This window comes from Fringilla coelebs (genome assembly GCF_963513975.1).
Source record: "Fringilla coelebs genome assembly, chromosome: 11".
Taxonomy (NCBI): domain Eukaryota; kingdom Metazoa; phylum Chordata; class Aves; order Passeriformes; family Fringillidae; genus Fringilla; species Fringilla coelebs.
Genome location: NC_140037.1, coordinates 17,836,372 through 17,855,803, shown reverse-complemented (window position 1 = coordinate 17,855,803; position 19,432 = coordinate 17,836,372). Strand labels below are relative to the sequence as shown.

General features: G+C 40.4%; 1 protein-coding gene across 8 annotated transcripts in view; it reads left to right on the top strand.

The window, feature by feature from the left end:
* The window catches only part of MAP7D3 (MAP7 domain containing 3), a 42,397-nt gene extending 23,196 nt beyond the window's left edge, over positions 1-19,201 (top strand). For 2 of the 8 annotated variants that reach the window (XM_084213315.1, XM_084213313.1), the window contains exons 8-20: positions 1,477-1,575; positions 1,946-2,044; positions 3,112-3,234; positions 5,110-5,255; positions 5,652-5,782; positions 6,365-6,609; positions 10,793-10,928; positions 12,013-12,193; positions 13,297-13,401; positions 13,633-13,686; positions 14,124-14,217; positions 14,619-14,817; positions 15,894-19,201. In XM_084213315.1, the coding sequence (XP_084069441.1) occupies positions 1,477-1,575; positions 1,946-2,044; positions 3,112-3,234; positions 5,110-5,255; positions 5,652-5,782; positions 6,365-6,609; positions 10,793-10,928; positions 12,013-12,193; positions 13,297-13,401; positions 13,633-13,686; positions 14,124-14,217; positions 14,619-14,817; positions 15,894-16,203 (1,922 nt within the window). In that variant the 3' untranslated portion in view covers positions 16,204-19,201. The remainder of the gene's footprint in view (positions 1-1,476; positions 1,576-1,945; positions 2,045-3,111; positions 3,235-5,109; positions 5,256-5,651; positions 5,783-6,364; positions 6,610-10,792; positions 10,929-12,012; positions 12,194-13,296; positions 13,402-13,632; positions 13,687-14,123; positions 14,218-14,618; positions 14,818-15,893) is intronic. The other 6 variants (XM_084213314.1, XM_084213316.1, XM_084213317.1 and 3 more) reach the window with 6 other exon arrangements.
* Positions 19,202-19,432: the final 231 nt, after the last annotated feature.

The window sequence follows — 19,432 nt, the reverse complement described above, 5'->3', positions numbered from 1 at the left end:
TTAGAGGAGAAGAGCAATGGTAAAAACTGCTGGTTTTTTTTTATTTTTTATTTCTGTAACTCTGTTACTAAAGTCAAATCTTGGTGAATGATTCACAGATAATTTCCCATCATCTCTATGGATTTGCATGCCTTAATTCATACCCTAAAAATTCAGCAAAGTAGAAACAGTACAAAAATAAAGTTTGCCTTGTTCTGTTAGACAGCTTCAATCATTTGATTGCCAATGGGAGGAAAAAAATAAATTTTGACAAGGAATTGTCCTAATATACTTGTTAAGTTAAAAACTATTTGTAGGAGCACATATTTTGGCTTGTTTTAGCATGAGATTTTGTTATTTGGAATTTTCCCAGAGTTTCATATGAACCTGCCTATATCACAAACAAATATGGAGGATTTTGCTTTTGCTTTTTTGTGTGTCTAAAATGATGAATAAGCTAAAAGCTGTTTAATACAAAAGCAGATTCAGCTAGGTCTGTGCTGCAGTGTTCTGCCAATCTGCAGCCTCTGATCAAGCAAACTGAGCTAAAAGAATTCCTGATGCAGACCCAGCTGAAGGTGATTTTGCTGGTTCGTGTTGGAAGGTGATGCAGCAGAAAAATTTGTGCTCATCCCCTGTGTGCCTGGTGGGGAAAGCAGTGAATATATTTATACTGGCAGGGGCTCTGAGTCACTGGAGGCTGCTTGTGATTTTAAATTATATTTATATATTATGTGTCTGCAGGGTTCAGCTCTGGATATGAGTCAGAAGCAGGGTTGTAAAGTACAAATTAAACCTCTTACAAAGGAAGTCACTAATTATCAGCTAATAGGGATTGCTTTCAAACTTATTGTCATACCCTGAAATCCTTTGTGAATCCTTAGTTGCTTTGGAGAAAATATTCTCGAGTGGCCTAAAATACAGAAAATTTGGACTCCAAGTGATCTCTGTGGTCAGGATGTAGAGGGTGACTTGGAGTGATCCTGTGCTCCCAGTCTAACACTCGAGGAGAACTAATGGGGAAATTCACAGGACATAAATACAGCCACAGAATGAACCAGATTCCTTCTGTTGTGCATGTGTGCCTGGGAGGGTGAAGGAGCAGAATGTGGAAATGAGAAAATGATGCTTGTCCTGGATCAGTGGAGTATCTCCACTTCCCACTGTGTTCTGTGTTAATTCTAGGCTCGCTCATAGAGAATGTGAGCAATTGTCTTTTAAAATTCTTGTGTATTTTAAAGGTGTACAAAGATGGCCTCAGTATGTCAAACATGAATTTGTTGTGGCTGACATTCTGCTGCTGTGATCAGAAACATGCAGAAATAAAAGAAATAATGCTTTATATAAAGTGATTCTTCCCTGATCCAGTTTTTCTGCTTCTGAAGAATTCAATGTTATAAAGCAACTTAATCATTCCTCTCTTAGGGAAGTGGGGCAGGTGTTGGAGGGGACCTCTGGGCTTTTCAGCATAATTAATCCATGCACTTTCACTTCCAGGTACCACAAAGAGAAGTGCCTCATTAAACAGACTGAGTAACAAAGTCCCTCCACATTCCCAGCAGTCAGCACCCAAAGGTTCGCAGGTGGAACAGAAAGGTGCTAGAAACCAATTTGTTTTGAGAATTGGGAGGCAGTAAATGGGATATTCAAAGATGATTTTAAACCATATCCCAGTTCCTTTATAAATGTTTTTACTGAGGCATTTCTGCAGTCTGTGCACTGTGGCATAAATATCATTATGCACATTACAGTGCCAGATATTGGGTAACTGTCTAGAATTCCATTGAAAAGTGGAAGGGTGGGGGGAAAGTAGACAAATGGTAGCCAAACCATTTAACTCATGAGAAAATAGGGCTTCATAATGATACATCGGTGGTTTTGGCTGATTAGTAAAAGCAAAGCATGGGATGGCAATTTAGAAAATCATATCTTGTTAAAAATAATCTTCCTTACGCTTGGTCTCTAGGAGGAACAGAAAAGAAGAGGAGCACATCTTTGAGTAGAATGAGTAGTAAACCCCAGTCCTCTCCAGAGCTAGAAAAAGTGAAAAAGGAAGAAAAACCAGGTGGTTGTTTCATAAAACTGAATATTTTTTTAAAAGCCTTTAAAGTTTGGATAGGCTTGATTTCACTAGTTTCCTAGGTTCTTAAATTTCTAGGACTTTTCAATGGCTTTTTAGTTACCCAGTGTTAAAGATAAAATGGTGAAAGTTAAGGTAAATTTTTACTTCTGGACAGAAAAAGAAATCCTCTAAGAAGGCCTTTGTCTTTATTAAATGGCACTGCAAGCAGATAGCAACATGTGTCTGCTTAAGAAAGCAATCTATTTGAGAGCGGGTAGATTGACGGGTCAGAAATTGTAAAAATGTCACTGATCTGTTCAGTTCTTAGTTAAATCTTACCTTTGCTTTTTTAAGTTCCATTTAATTATTCAGTTTAAAAGCAACTTCTCTGTTCCTGCTGCTGGAGTAAACCATGTGCATGCAGAAGGAAGAAACCTGTTCTCACTTCAGTCTCTTTTGGTCTGTGTATTCCCCACTAGGTTACAAATAACCTCTCTCCTGGGAACTCCTCCTAAACCTGAGGAATAGCACCTTGTCTAACATGTTTTTCCTTCTGAGTTAACAATTCTGAAACTTTCCTTTTTAGCAGCTGTTGCCAACAGTTGAAATTATTTCTGCTTCAGAATCCTTTCTGTAGGAGAGAATGTTGGGTGCTGTCCATGTGAATCTGTGTGTGCAGGCGATGCTTGACCATTACTGCTGGCTTTGACTTGCAAGCCTTCTGTTTATTATGTCAAAACAGCCTTTCCTGCAATCTAGAGAATGTAGCTCTGAAAGAGCTCAGTCAAAAACATCTCATGCTTTGACTGGATTCAGCATTCACCTCTGTTGTACATGTGCCAGTCTCTGCACATTAAAATGACTTGCACTAAGCAAGGCAACAACAAGAAGAGATTGCAGTGTTTAACCCTTCTGTGCTTTTCGTTTGGAATTTCCCCTCCCTGACTTCAGTATTGTTCTTCCAAAACTGTTACGATTTCCAACAATGCTCAGTCTTTGCTTTGTACTGCTTGTGTTTTCCATGACATGATTTCATGTTGGATCCTTTTTGGTTTGTTCCTGTCATCCAGCTCGTCGCTCCCAGCTCAGTCCCCTGGACAGTAGCGTAATCAGCCGCCTCCTCGCCCCCACACAGGCTTCCCTAGCTAGGAGTAAAAGTGCTGCTACCTTGGCTGATGGACAGGACCCCTCAGGTAACAGGAAGGCACCAAAGCCTCAAAGTCTTACACAGTTGGTCTTCAAGCAAGAACTTAGATGGTAGCTGCTACCTGTGCTACACTTCTGTCTGAATCAGACAGTTAAACGTGGTTGTGTGTAATTTTACTTACCCAGTATTTTCTGTGGTCATTAATAACCAATTCATATGCTATGTTGCATGTTTACTTTACAAAACCATATAATAATATTGGCTTTTAAATTCCAGTGCTGGTTTACTTGCTCTGCAGAGAACCAGATGTTGGTGTTCATTCTGGAGATTTTGTGTGTTGTTTTTTTAACTGACAGAGATCTGCATTTGTACCTCAACTCAATGTGACACATTCTGGTTAGAGCAGTACTAGGTAATGAAAGGAAAAAAAAACAAAACAAGCAAACCTATAATTTCAAAGTGCAAAACTTGAATTTCCTTAGGGGAAGAAACTCTTGCAGGAACATGACAATAAGGTTACCTGGCAATAAGTACAGGGAATCCTGAGCTGGCTTTGTTCAGCTGATAGGAGAAGACAAGGTATAATAGAAGAGAGAAACCCCGGCTGACTCGAGCAGTTTTGTGTTGGTCCAGACTGACCTGATATGTCCACCCCAGGTCTGAGTTTACTAGAGCAGGAATTTGCAGGAATTTGCCTCCCTAGCTGCATCCCACATGTCCTGGAATTTTTACTGGTTAGTTAATAATGCCCCAGTAAATGCATCCCTGGAAACAATGTGGAGTCCTTTTTCTTCTTTTACCTTACAACTTGTGTTCCCAGTTGTTTTGCTTGTTTCTTCTTTAGTATGAAATCACATCTTGATTTTTTATCTTTTACCATTTCACTTGGTCCTTGTCAGTAACAGTGACATTTCTACACTGTTCCCCTTGTCTAATAATCATTATTTATTTTTTGGTTTGTAGTCAGTTGTCATATTTTTACACACCTGTTGTATGTGCTGCTTTTATTTTACCATGAATAGTTCAGTTCATGTCATGTGGGGAAATGCCACCTTTTTTTCTGTTACTGTTAGCACGTGACACTCCCTATGGCTGAATTAAAGATACATTTTTATAAGTTTACTTAGAGGTACTTTTTTCAAGTCAGTAGAAAAGTACCTGTGCTTTAACACAACCTGTGCACAAACAGAATGCAGGTCTCCTTGCACAGATGCTGTAAATACAAAAATAAAATGTATTTTCCATAAAGTTACAAAAGTAATGCTGCATTTGTCACAATTTATTTGAATTATAGAAGAATCCAATATCTAGCTTTAGAATATTTTTGCATCTATATGTGCTTATCTGTGATCATGTTAGTAAAAAAGTAATAAGATAAATTTTTTTCCAATATCTTATATGTGAAGAGATTGACACTTCAGGTAGGAAATGTATCATAGCTAAATAGTTGACATTTTTCTCTTGAAAGATTTCTTTTACACCACCTTTGAAAAGAAGGGAGGTTTCCTCCTTGAGTATAGAGGAAACATGCTTAAAATCTGAACCTCTCATGAACACACTGTCAGGAAAGATGCTGAGCCATTAAAACCGAAGCATTTGTGATCAAATGCAACTTGACTAAAATTAAAGAAATGCTGGTGTACTGCAAATTTGGTCCATTTTTGGAAAAGCATTTTATTTTTATCTACTCCAGACTGCTGCTGTCAGAGTGTTTATTCTTGGTGCTGTTGCTTCCCAAGTACTAATTGTGTGGTGGTGTCTGTCTGTGACCCGTTGCACTGTGCACTGCCTGCGGTGTTTCCCTGTATGGTTTCTAACACACACAATCTCTCTTTCTCTTTTTCTCCCTCTTCCTTCTCTCCTGTTCTTATGCTGTGCACTTGGTTCTTGTTTTGTCTTGTCAAATTCCTAACTTTTATAGAATCTCACCTCTGTCCTCGTTCAGCTTCAGCCAGTTCCATCAATTCCCCAGTCCCAGCTCCTAAAGTGCCAGTGCGCAGCCGTAGCATCGACAGGTTGAAGTCCTCTGTGTCTTCATCTGATGCAAGTTCACCTGATTCAACCCAGGTTTGTTGAAAACTCACAGGAATTAAGTTTCTATTAATCTGGGGGGGTTGGAACAGCTCAGGATGGGATCCTGTTTCCCCTCTTTGCTATTGTTTTCAGTGAACATTAATGAAATGTGCAATAGCACTTGCCTAAAAAATACAAAGTATTAAAATCAAATTGGAATTTTATGGTACTTGATCTCTCTTGTATCTTGAAGACATATTGTTTGCTGCTTATGGTTCCTCAGGTTTAATTTATGTAAAAATTAAACACAGACCAGCTCTGTGTTTTGGAACATAAAGGAAATTCAAAGTGTGTCTTGTTGACCACTTGCTTGTTTGTTGAAATAGCAGCTCCTCTGTCAGCAATGTATTCTAGAGAGTCAGCAGTATTTTGGTTTTGTGTATCTTCTAGAAATCAGAGACAGAAAAACCATCCCCAGGTTCTGGCTTGAGGCGCCCTCCCTCACCATCTGTGTCTGCCCGTAGAAGATCCCCCTCTCCTGCTAATTTGGTGAAGCGTCCTCCGTCCCCTTCTGCAGTCAGGTATGTGCCCAGGTTAAACCCTTCTGCAGTCAGGTATGTGTAAACACCTTTTATTCAGCACAAAATGAAGGCTTCTTCCTGTCTCAAGACAGCTGAGCTGTTAGAGTTTGGATGACCTACGCTATGCCATGTTTGTACAGAAAAGTACAAACATTTTGGGTCCAATTTCCCTTTCCCAAAGTAGGGATGCAGCTTTTGCTTCAACCTATGTTGTGCAGAAAACACACCCTAATCTTCTGTGCAGTCTGTGCACTAAAACCAACAAAAGTCTGCAAGCTTTTGAATAAAGTGTTCCACCTGTATTAGCATAGGGACTTTCTTGGATTGGTATCATGAGGTTCGTCCTAGATGTGGAGTAAATGGAGATCTGGGCCAGCAGTCCTGTTCTGATGTAGCAAGGCTGGGTGCCCAAGGTGTCTTGGAATCCCAGTTTGAGTTATAGGGAAGGCATCAGTAATTTGTGGGTGGATTTATTTTTAAAGTGAGGTATGTAATATAAACTAAACAAAGGAGACTGCTCTCCTGAGGTGTGTGGTTGAGGTTTTCATTGTTAGCTCTGAAAAGTACTCTTTATTTCAACAGGCAGAAGACTCGCCCACCTTCACCTGGTGTGTCTAAACAAAGGCCACCATCTCCTACTCCAGTCTCTAAACCAGCACCCATCCAGCGTCCATCTCTCACACCAGGTGTTATAAACATTACCAAAAAGAAAACTGAAGCAGAGAGCAAACCAAAGGATAAGAGCTCAGAAGGAATAGGACAAGAGCAAGGTGCTTCCCCAGCCTTGGACAGGGATGCAGGAGCAGCTAGCACAAAGACCAAAGAAGGTGGGTGTTCCTCAGTGTCTGACTCACTCCTGCTCCAGGCCTCTCCAGTGTGTGCTAGGACTGGGGAAACAACTGGCTTGTGAGGCAGAGCCCTGGAGGGTAGGATGCTTTAAGGCAGAAGCTGTTCATTGCTCATTATACAATAGCTTTTCATTATATGACTTTGGGATGTGAATTTTAATGCAGTAGTTGGCTTATTTGACTAGGAGATTTAAGTCAGGAGCTTTCAATATTAATACTTGTACTGTAATTTTAAGAAAAGCAGAAATCCTCTTTGCCTTTTGGGCTTCAGCTGCTCTAGCTGAGGGATCTACTAGCTTAGGTTGGTAAAGTCAGTAGTTAAACTACAGAGATGTCTTAGTTCAGTTGGTGGTTCTTCAAATGCTCCTTTAGAGACCTTCTTGGAGGACAAAATTAGCTCCTGTTCATCACAGGATGAGAAAGAGTTTTCACAATGCTTGAAGGCTGCCTTGGCCTAAGTTCCAGTGAGTGTGTAATCATTGCTACCTTGGGAAGAGTGATCAGTTCACAAGTCACACTGAGAAGTTATCCTGGTAGATTAAGGAGAGCCATATACCAGATAAGTAATTAGTGTTCTAGTCCTCTTCATTGTGCCACGTGAGCCTGGCCTCTGTCCGTGGGGAAAATGCCAGCTGCCATCTCCATCAGAATCTGAGAGAGCCTTCTGACGAGGTCTGGCAGGCAATTCACTGTGCAGAAGGACTTGGGGGACCCTTGACAGGAAAAGGAGGGATCTTTAGAATGTAAGTTAGAGCCAGTGGGCAGTGCTGGGGGTGAGTCCCTCACGCACCAGGTAAGTGGGAACATGTGCTTGCTGCACGGTACTGCATGTTCCTGTGTGCTTCCCTGGGCTGCTCTTACTCTCTGCCACTTCTGAGGCTCCTTCTGATATGGCTTCTGCTGGATGTGAAGAAGTGTCATTCACCTGAAGAACTCATGGTAGAGCTCTCTGGGCATGTGTTCCTGTGGAAGGAAGCCTGGCTGTCAGAGGTGGATGTTTGTACAAAGTCGCACATCCCTCTTTGCTGTCACGTCCTTGGTCTTTGCAGTCAGAACATCCATCCCTCAGTGTGCTGCCATACTGTGGAGAAATGTCTTGTGTTCCTCAGAGCATCATCACTTCTGATCAATGTCATCCGTTGGTTGAAGCCTCCATACCAATGTGTCCTAGTCCTGTATCTTCTAGTTGTTCTGGAACAAGAACCTCTGTCCTTGTTCCTTGGATGCCTGATCTGTCTCCTCTCTACACTGACTTCTGAAACTGTATTAACCCAGTTTATCTGTTTCCCTTTTAGTTTATTTCTAATCTCAAAAAAGTCATCTTTGTAGTGATTTCCACTGGGGCTGGGCGAAGCTCTTTTTTCTTTGACACATAGAACAAAAGGAAATAGTGGGCATCTTCTTCAAAGTAAGAGATTATTTCGTTTCTCTCTTTGAGTGTTTTGGTACACTGCAATGTTGCAATGTGAGGCAAAGTCTTTTTTCTTAAGTTGTTTTCAGTTTTCAAGGTAATTTTCATTTTACAGGTCTGTGTCAGCTGTTCACCCCATGGGTTGGTGCAATTCCCTGTCCCAGACAGCTTCTGAAGTCAGAGCACACCAGTGAATGGCATGTGGCAAATCAGTCTCTAGGTCTTGTAGGTTTAGCCTACTTTCAGCTTTGTGCACTTGTATCTTCATCCCATCTCTTCTCCTTCAAACTGAACTTGTTTGCCTGTTGCTGACAGCAATCAAGTTTTTGTCTTGTTTTTTGTCTTCCTCCTGCAATATGCTGTTCCACAGTAAAACACTTTTTATTTTTCAGTGACTGGAGCAGTTGTCATTTCTGGCAGCAGCCTCTCGCAGCTTCTCTGAGAATTAAAAGGCTTGTTCAACTTAAAGCATAAGAAGTGCTCCTTCATGAGCTCTCACCTTATGCATGATGATAGGTAATAAACTATCATGGAGCCTCACATTTTGTATCTGGTATTTAAGGCTTTGAAATATGATTCCTAGATTAATTGTGAATACCTCGAAATCTGTTGGAATCTTCCTTCCATCCAGCTAGTACTGCATTTTGCAAGTGTTCAGAGATTGTTTCTCTTGCCTCTTTCTCTCTTTCCTCTTCCCTTACAAAAAGGAAAGTCCTTTGATAAAAAGAATGACTAAGAGTACAAGGAGAAGGAAGCTGAGTGTAAAAGACTGTCAGAATTTTCTTAAGGCATGTTAGCAATCATGTTGGCAAATCTCATGTCCTGCCCTATGGAAATAGGCTGTACAGGGTACATGGAGATGAAAACAGTATTGAAGTACCCATATGGAAATTTTCAATACAACTGCAGAAGTGAGAATGCAGTGGGAAGGTCCCCAACCCTTTCTTCTTTTTTTCCCCCCTGTTCTTTCCATATTTGCAGTGTTCTGACCTGTTGTGACTAATTTTCTTCTGTCAATAGCAGATGTCATACTTAAGCTGTTGTCATGCTGTAACCCTGGAACTTAAGTCTAAAACCTTTAGGCTTGTTTGCTGAACATTAGGTTTTCTTATTTAGGTTCAGTTTTGAGGGGAAAAAGGTTAAACCTGACATTAAGTGTCAACCAGATTTGATACAACTGGGAGAGATGACAAATGTGTAATAAAAAATGGCCTCTGCTGTGAAAAGTGAGTAGTCTGAACAGAAAGTTCACTTATATGGCAGAGGAAGAAAGAGGCATTTTGACTTCTTCATGGCTGTACACTGGCAACAGTAAAGGAAACCTAGTAAGTTACAGAATATTGGAAGAAAAGCATCTGCCTGTCTTGAATAGGCAGATCTGCTAATGGTTTTGTAAATGCAAAATGGTCTTTCTTGCTCAGGAGGAGGAGGACCCCTTTTGACTGAGTTCAAATTTGGAACACTCATGGCTGACTTTTGTTAGTACCAACATCACTGCAACTTTTTCCCACATCAGAAGCAGTGTTGTCTGGAGAGGTGGTGTTTTCTCAGCTTTGGGTAAATCTAAATGTTAGAACACTCTCTACTCTCTACATCTGTGCTGAAATGCTTTTCCTAGGACTGCAAGAACAATTTTTATGCACAAAAGACAGCCATGATTCAGCTGCTGAGAGTTTACTGTGTGTAATTATATCCTGCAGCTGCAGGTAGTGATTATGTGTCCATGGGGCATATGCAGCTTTTCAGGTATTAAAGTTCCTAATGATGTCATTGTGTTTTGAATGATTTGTCTTCAGGTCAGAAGTAAAGCAAGTGATGTCATAGTTGATTAAAATTACCTTGACTTCAAGGCTTTATAAATGTCAAGCCAACATCCATGTGCTGATTTGTGAAATGTTCAGGAGAAAGGCGGGTCCTCACCAACATTATGATGCTGCTGCTCTACATCAAGAGCTGATTCTCTGAATATTCAGATGATGAGCTCTTAAATCACATTCAAACTGAAATATTTCTAGGGAAGAACTGATAGAAATCAGAGTTCTTTCAGTATACACACTGAGAGCAGCTGGATGGCGAGATGGTTCTGTTTGACTTTTTTCCTGATGTTAATTAGTAATAGTACCTCTGGTGTTCAGACACCCGAACACCAGGCAAGTCATGAAGAAGCATAAACAGCAGGACTGCAAAGATCTGCTCACCTGGTGGTTGAAGCTGTTTTGATCTCCATGTAAATTGGAAATTGATTTGTTGCTGATGTATAGAAATGTGGTATTACTGAAGTCATTAGCCTATACCTTCAGGGCCAGATAAAATGATGATCATTTGCCCACTAAGATACTCAGTAAATATAAAGGCATGAATGTTAATGTTATGGAAGAAGAAAAATAAAACAATGATAATTTCTTCTTTAGGGTTCTGTGCATTCAGTTTTTTTAGAAGGAAGTGAAAGGTATTTCCTAAAGCAGATTTTTTTCCAGTTTTCTTATCAGTGTTCATCTGGAATATGGCTGGATCAGTGTTGAAATGAGCTGTTACTCTTTCAATGTCAGTGAGATATTGTGGCTCTGCATCTCCAGGGCTCTCCTTTGGCTCTTGCAGGTCTGTTACAGATAAGGGTGCAATCACTGTGATGAGCACTGATGGAAAAGATACTGAATCTGTTGGCCATAAGATCTCATCTCACAGTGATAACATCTTTCATAATTTTAAGTTCCTCAACTTTCTAACAGCTGATTCTTTTAACCTTTGCAGAATCAGGTAGCAAAACAGTAGCAGGGACCACCACAGCTGAAGAAGCTGCTAAAATTCTGACAGAGAAGCGACGTCTGGCACGGGAGCAAAGAGAGCGTGAAGACCAAGAAAGAATTCAGAGACAAGAAGAGGAAAGGTAGCAGTTGAGGGGAAGAAGGGGATGCTTTCAGTGATGGGGTGTGGTTGGGAAGGACACTCCAGCTGTATATGTTTTCTAAGTTTTAATTTAAGTTCCTGCAAATGTTAATACAGTTCCTGAAGCTGAGAGGCGCTGGCACCAACCTGGGAGAGGTTACTGAGTGTAAGATCAGTGTATATCTCAGTACATATGTAATGCACAGTCCCTGTGAAATCACTGCTTCTTTTTCCTTCCAGACACCAGTGGGGCTTTTGTTTCACAAGCAGAATGTGCTTTTTGCACTGCTTGTGTTTGGTTTGTTTGTATTTGATTTGAAAGAGTCAAACTCTCTGTATTAAACTTCCCTTTGATCAGCTTAGGCAGTGGTTTGATGGTACATTAAATCTCACTTTAGTGATATGAAATATGGATCAGGAATGTTGCAGGCAAGTAATTCAAAGTGTTAAATTAGTGTGCATTTGGTTCACTGCATAGAAGTTGTTAAAATAAATAGCTAAGTTAGTGCTGACTAACTTTATTCCAGGGGGTCACCTGTCTGCTTCTATAAACAGGGTGGAATGTCAGATTTTGTCAGTTTCCCAGTTGTGGATATGAAGCTATCAGAAATTTGCATATAATCTGCTCTAGAAATATGTCATCAGATCTGCTCTGTATGTCTGCAAGAGCTATCAGTGTGCACCTTCAGAGTATCTCTGAATTCAGACTCCAGAAGAGTCTTTCAGGAAATCCCAGTAAATTTAAGTTTGACGCTGATTATAAGCTTCATTCATGTCGTGCTTGCAGATGGTTTTTATTAAATGGTCATTGCTTAATCCAGTTCTCAATCAAACATTCCATTATTGGAACAACCTGCCTTGACTTAATCAGCAAAGAACATTTATTCACAGATAATTTCTTCCAAGTTATTCCAGTTTTCACTTTGACAAGTCTGGATGGTGGCATTTGTAAATCCACACCAGAAAGTGCCTTTATCCGGTTATTTCTGACTGCCTAGAACTTCCTTACTTTCCTACTCTGTCTCTTGTGCATGCACACTTTTAAATAAACAAGTACCCAGTAATCTGTACCTTGGAAATTCTAGAATCAGAGAAGAAGAAATGGCCAGGAGAGCAGCTGAGGAAAAAGCGCGGCGGGAGGAGGAGCTGCGGAAGCAGGAGGAGGAAAGGAGACAGACTCACGAAGAGCAGCAGAGACAAGCTGAGGAGGAGAGAATCCGCCGGGAGCAGGAGGAGCAGGAAAAACTTGCAGAGCTTCAACAGCAGGTCTGTGCCTCCAGCTGGGTTCCTGAAAGAAGCTGCTGCTGTGGTTTCAAGAGGATTGTCTTTGATTTTTCTTTCACGGAATGGTTTTGACAAATTTCTGTCAGGCATGATGTGAGGCTGAGTTCATCCTGTCTGAGATGGATTTTAGACTGTCTGTAGGTCTCTTCCTTGCCCTGGTGTCTGTGATTTTTTTTTTCCCTAGCATTTAGTAAATTCAAGTGTGGGCAGAAGCAGCTATTTTGGAATATTTTTTTTAGTCATCAGGGATGCTGTTTTGCATATGTAAAATATTTGTACTGAGCCCACTTTACCAGCAGGCTGTTATGAGTTACAAGGAGATGGTCTGTCTGGAAAGTAATCTGGTTTATTCTGATTCCTCTCAAAGAATCAGACTTGTTTCCAAGCCTGCTTTTCCTGTTGCTGAATAGTCTTCCACAGCAAGTACCTTTACAAAGGCATCCTTTGAACTCAAGGGAGCAGTTCTGCAGAAAGCAGGCTTTCCTTAAGTTAGATTAATTCTGAAAACTAAAGCAGTTTTACATTGAAATTATTTGTGTTCAGAGAGCTGTGAATGGCTTTGCCATGTGTCTGGATATTTCTTTAAATATTTGTTAACAACAATTACTCAGAGTGTTAACTATGTTTCTAACTTCTCTACAGTTATACTAGAAAAGATTTTCCAGTGTAGAAGGAGTAGATGTTCAGCACCAAGTGTCTTGGTAGCAATACCCAACTGCCAAGATTTTTAAGTTAACCTTGACATGTTTAGAATTTAATTGCTATCTTGTTACTTTATAGATTGTCCTCGTTAGCCAAATGTTCATCCCAAAGCATGGTCTGAACAACAGCATTCAGTATCTTAGCAACATTCAGAACATTTGCATTACTTCAATATAGTTGGTTTCAGTTTTTTAATGTCATAGTAATATATACTTCATGTCAGTATCTAGGTAATTGACATTTAGTTGTAATGTGTGGTCATATTGAATAGGGATTGTCTGATGTTCCTGTCTGTGCTGAACCAGATTCTGTAACTCCTTTGCTTTTTACTGTTGGGAATGAGTTATGTACTGGATGCTCTCTTATTTTTGTCTTATTTTCAGAGAGAAGAAGCTGAAGCAAAAGCTCAAGAAGAGGCTGAGAGACAGAGACTGGAAAGAGAGAGGATTATGCAGCAAAATATGCAGGAAAGGCTTGAAAGAAAAAAGGTAGCCTGTTTTGAATTCTCAGCCTAGAATGAGCAGGCAAATGGTCTCATGCAATTTATTAGAAATGTGTTTTTTTAAAGGCTGCCAGCTCTGGTTTGTGAAATTTAAAAACAGCGATGAAATTAGTACACTCATGAAATAGGAAAATATATTATGATTGATGAATTTTAACCAGAATGCTGAAATATAAAGCTCTGTATGTCATTGTAAATATTCTCCATGTTTTAACAGAGAATCGAAGAAATAATGAAAAGAACACGGAAATCGGATCAAAACGAGTCCAAGGTATTTTCTCTTTGGATCTGTATCATGACAGAAAAGGACTTTTTGCCTTGTATCCTGTCTTCCTCTGTTATCCTTACACATACTGGCTTCCACAGGAAGTGCAGAGTTCTGGTGCACCAGAATAATTTCCAGTAGCTTGCCATTGCACACATTCTTCTGCTTTGCTTGCTGTGTGAAGTGTCTGTTGCATTTTTGTTCCAGGCCTATAGGCACATATATATCTGGTGTTATCACTTCCTGACTGGTTTTTAAATCACTGGTTAGTAATGGATTTTTTTTTTAACTGTGTGCATTCTGCCACGACTGTCTTTTCCCAGAACACTTAGATTTCTGGCCCTCACTTCTGGGCACAGAATGGTCTTGTGTGGGAGCTGGGACTGAATTTGTGAAACTGTGGAGGACAGGGAGTTGTTCCAAGTAACACTGTGGCAATTCAGTTGCAGAATGAAGGGAAGTCTGTCTCGGAGGTGATGGAGGGAGAGGATATTGAAGAGGAGGAGGAGTTGGGTCTTGAGAAGACTGATCAACCAGGTAAGGAAGCTGAGGGAGTCAGGCCTGGCAGTGAGTCTCAGTGGTGTTTAAGCTCTGTTGAAAAGGTCAGTCCTGGGATGGCCTGAGACACCAGTCCCAGAGATGCCAGAGGGACTCCCTTCTTGAACAGAGAATCAGTCAGAATGTTTTGAGAGTGAAATTCAGGCAGCGTGCTTTCATTTTACAAATTCATTTTTGAAGATGAAAAACAAATTTCATGTTGATAGAGGCAGATATCTATCGACAAATGAATCTATTGAAGCCAAGTGCCTCGGGTTATGGCTAGGAAGGGTTATTTTGGCACTTGTATTTTATTCATTTAGAATAGCAATTCTGCTACTCACGTTCTTTTCTCCCTTGTATTTCATTTTCTCTCCTCCCCACCTCCCTGCAACATTCAGGAAAGCTAAATGGTGTTGACTTGCTCCAGGACATCAAGGGAGAAGCAGAGGATTGTTTAGAGACTGCACAAAGCATGATCTCTGCAGAATCTGAGGCACAAGATGAGTCAGAGTTGAAGGCCAGTGAAGTGTTCATGAATGGAAGTGACTTGAAAAGTGACGAGGGGTCTCTGTCTGTTACTGAGCTGAAGGATTCCAGGTGAGTCTGCTGCCCTGTGGGAGCACTGAGCTCTCACACAAGAGAGCTCTTGTCTGTGTTCAAATGAGTGCAGTGCTGTCTGCAGCACCTTGCTGGCTCTGTGTGCCTTTCTCCAGCCTTGTGGTGTGTGCTGTCAGCTCACAGCCTCACACAGAGCAGGTAGCTCAGCATAATTGTTGTTTAGATGGCACCATGTTAACAGTGCTGCCTTGGCTGAGAAGTGAGACACACAGCCAGCAACATGGCAGTGTTGATTATCAAAACTGACATTGGCTCGAAACCTTTTCCATTTAAATGCCTTGCAGTTCATCTTATTAACAAAACATCAAACAAGAGGGAGGAGAATAGCACTGAAAAGGAAAAATAATATTTAGAAAGTTCTAGAACACTTTTGGTTGTGCAGAAGCCTCCCTTAGTAAGGAATTTGGGTTTTTTACTGTTTCAATTTTTTTTTAACATAAAGCTTTTTGATCTACTACTGGAAAATTTGCCCTCTGATGCTTGTTCCATTTGCTCATCTAAATGCTAATGATTTAGAAATGACATTGTGAACACTTTTTTAAAGTGATGATAAATTAATGTCATTCCTCCAGTGATGGAATATAAAGACATTTCCATGATTGTCCTAAGAATGAGTGAAAATTGATCCATAATTTGGGTTTAGCTTTTGAATCTATTTTAAATATTGCTGGTCTTCTGAGACTTAGTTTTGTGTTCAAAAAGTCTTAGCTGGAGAAAAAAAAAGGAAAAATGCACCCTACAAAAATCAAGACTTAATAATCAAAGCTTTAAACTTGTTGCTTTCTTATATCAAATTTCTAGAGGCAGAAACCTTACCTGAGGGCTGTTAGTATAGTAAAAAATGGGTATATATTTCTGAGTTGTTCTTCCCCGTTGGTTCTTGGAGGGGAGATCCTGTGGAGCAGCTGAAGCTTGTCTGGGAATGCCCTGTGGGATATTCAGTGCTTTGCAGAGTATACAGACTGTTAATTATCTGTTCTGGAATCAATGTAAAGGTTAAACATGTGGAAACTGCAACACAAGCTTTTTATTTTTCCATTCTCTGTTTTTTGTAGTCATCCTGCAAAAGAAGTGGTTATTGATGACTCGGGGAAGTTGGGTGTTCATGCAGCTGATCATACAATTGGACTTATTCAGAATCTTAATGGGAAATCTGGTTCATGGACCTTTGAGGAGTTCATTGATGTTGGAGTACATTCCAAGTCAACCAAACTGAGCTCGGACAGCATCTCTGCTGGTAACTGTAATCAAAACTTGAATGATGCTGCTACACTACCTTCTAGTCCCAAATTGGCTTTTGAGGAAGATGGTGCAGTGAATTCATTGACCAAACCTATAGATGCTTCATCAGGTAATCCAAGCTGACTTCCCTGTCTGTCTCTTCCCCTGGCTAGGCAATTCACCTCCTTGCGTTTGCTCTCCTTGCCTTAACTACAGCTTCTTATTTTCAAGGCACTTTTTCCAATGTGTAGACTGGAGGGAAGGCTCTTTCTTTAGTGTTTTTAACTTGAATTCTTTCAAAAGTAGTCACCAACTGATGCCTTTTTAGGGACTTGATAAGGCCCAACATTAAGGCTCTTCCAAAGACACGGCTGAGCCCTTGTGAAGTTCCAAACAGCATTGAAGGTCATATGTTGTATTTAAGGTTTTTCTAAGACATGTTAAATGGCACATGTTACTTTTGAAGATACAGAATAGTTTAAAAGGTGTCTGATGTAACTCTACACACCAGACCTTTTCAGTCCTAGGCATGTTCTGATTTTGATGCTGACCTATGTGGTCTTAAAAGGTCTCTTCAGTCTCTTAGCAGTGTATTAGCTATCCTCTCTACTTACTGTAGAACAGTCTTTCACATCATTGAGGCAGGTAACACCAACCTGAAATTCCACAGATGGTTGTGTTACATTTTGGGAGGAGTAATAAAGCTGTACACACACAAAATATTCTGAATTTTCTGAAAGAGGCAGGGATGCATCTCGAGCCACATGTACTTGAGAAACCAAGCCCTGATGCAGTACAGTGCATAGTGTATCAGAGAAGCTTCAGGAAGCCAGTTTATGTAAGACTGGACTTCTCTGGTGTTGGAGCCAAGCCCCAAAGGGCTGTTTTCACAGGACATCTCTTTCCATGGGATAAATGACTGTGTCATCAGTTGAAGTGAATGCTAGTGGAAAAACAATCCTTGCTATCCACATTTCCTCCCAGTGATGTGTAGCACTTTCTGTGATTAAAGTGTAGCACTTTCCTAGACTGAGCTGTTTCCCGAGTCTCCTCTGTCACTCTGCGTCTTGTGAATTTGGGTTCCATGGGTGCACCCTGATGGGGCTTCCCTTGAGGCCACACCAGACAGGGCCATGGCAATAGACAAATTTCTTGTGGTTCTGCTGTTCACTTTTTCTTGTGATCAGACTCATTAAGTTTTTAGTGAAGGAAGTGTGGCCTTTTCATTTTGAACTTGAAATTTTTTTAATGTAATACAGTTTAAGAATTCTGTACATAACTTTGAAAAATAATATCCCTGTAAAAAGAAAGAAAACCTACTGTGCTGGTTTTGGACTGTAAGGGACCAAGTGGCTCTGTGCTCACTCCTGGATGTAGATGATGGATGCATGTGGCAGACACACAGTTATGATGGTTAAATGTTTTCTTTTCTTTGCTCTTTGGACAGAACTGTGAACACTAGAGACCTGGAAATAATCTGATTGCACTTCAGTAATCCAGTGTTTTCTCAAGTACCGAAGGCCTTGTTTTGAAAAGCTGCTTGTTTACTTTTATCCATCTTCAAGTTTGCAAAAAACAACAGGGGAGGGATGACAAACTTCTAATTTGCACCTTGAAACATTTCAGGGAAACTGTTGTGCTAATGTTCTTTTTTTGTTTGTTTAGCTAATTGTTAGATAAGGTTTCCTAGTTCAAGTATTCCTTGTTTCCCCTTTACAGACTTTACAGTAACCTGATTGAGTCTTTTTTTTATTATTATTATTTTCATATCAGTATCATGTAGACCATGCCACTGGAGGCTCCCCACTTAGCTGCAGACTTTGCATATTTCTAAAATGATCTTGATGAAATAAAAGACTCACTCAGTGTATGTTAAAGCTGAACTCCCTTTTTAATGTCTAGAAAAATGTTGTTGCTTGTTGGTTCATGTGCTATTTAAAAATGCAAAATTGAGTATCTTCAATTTTGAGCGAAGAAAAATCCCTTATTATCTAATGTGAAAATACTGGCAGTTTCAAAATGCAAGTGTTGTACCATCACTAATATGTTTTAATCTATTGGCAAACATCAAAACATTTTTCAGCATGTGCTCTAATACATTACAAAAATGTTGAGTCCCTAGATTTGTCTGTTGGTGCAGTTTAAGGTGTTAGGCTTTTAAAAAATGTTTTTCTTTTGAATTACTTATTTATCTACACTTATGGAAGTATTATTTTATTGTGTACATAACAGTATTAGACCATTGAAGTCATGTTTTGTTCATGTTAATTATTCCAAGTGTTCCAGTTCCAGCTCCATAACAGTGGCTGCAAACTGCATATATATTTCCCTTCCCTTAAAGCCTGCATTAAATAATCTATTTAACCTGAATTTGCCTGCTTTTTTCAGCATGAAGAGTTTAACGAAGCATCTTCTGAAAATTGCTACTAAAAGTAATAATGCAGCCTTGTTGTTTCCTGTAACAGATAGACTGGATAGGTCATTACTTTAAAGAGTAGCTGTCTCAAAACCTGCTCCAAGCCCTTGGCTGCTCCCTCAGTTGCAGTGGTGCAGCCCAGCAGCAGCTGTGTGTGCAGTGCTGGAACCACACCTGTGCTTTCCTCGACACCTCAGCTGCAACAGGAGCCCTCAGCCTTCTCCCTCTTGCTGTTCAGAGATCCTGTAGAACTGTTTTAGACTTTAGAGCAGTGCCTTAGGTGAAAGGAGAACTGTATTTTTGTATGATAGCTGTTTGTTCTGGCAGAGACAATCATTCTAACAAAGATATTTTTTCTGTGCTGAGATTTGTTGGCCGGTGTGATCCAGCCCTGTGTAAATACGTGTGCACAGTTAAATAAACTTTGCAGTTGAACAATGCTTTATTTCTGTAATGTTAAATGTGACCTTACTAGGCCTCTCCACCCCTTGCCATGCTGACCTGCCTTGGGATGTACTCTGGTGCTGCTCTAACTGCTCCAGATTGCCACACTAGCAGCCTGTGTGGTTGGGAGGGGATTTGCACTAACACCTTCAGCTCTTGCTGTGTTTGTCCATGCTGATGGCGTGTTCTGAACTGAGGGATTCTTTAACCTGCTTTTCCCTGCCAGCCTTTGCCTTTCCCCTGCAGCAGCAGCAGCATCTCGTTGTTGTGAGGGTGAGTCCAGCCGTGGAGCAGTGACCAGCAAGATGCTGCCTTTTCATTTTCTTGCAAGGGTTCTCTATCAGTTGTTGAAAGGGAATGGCTGGAGCAGATCCAGTTGATAAAGTATTTCACTACTGTGGAAAAAAGCCTCCTCAAACCAGCATTCAGGTTGCTGAAGCATGGTGGATCTGTGCATGAACAGTGGCTGTACATACGCTCTCCAGAGGGCTTTTTCACACAGGCTGTTTCTGG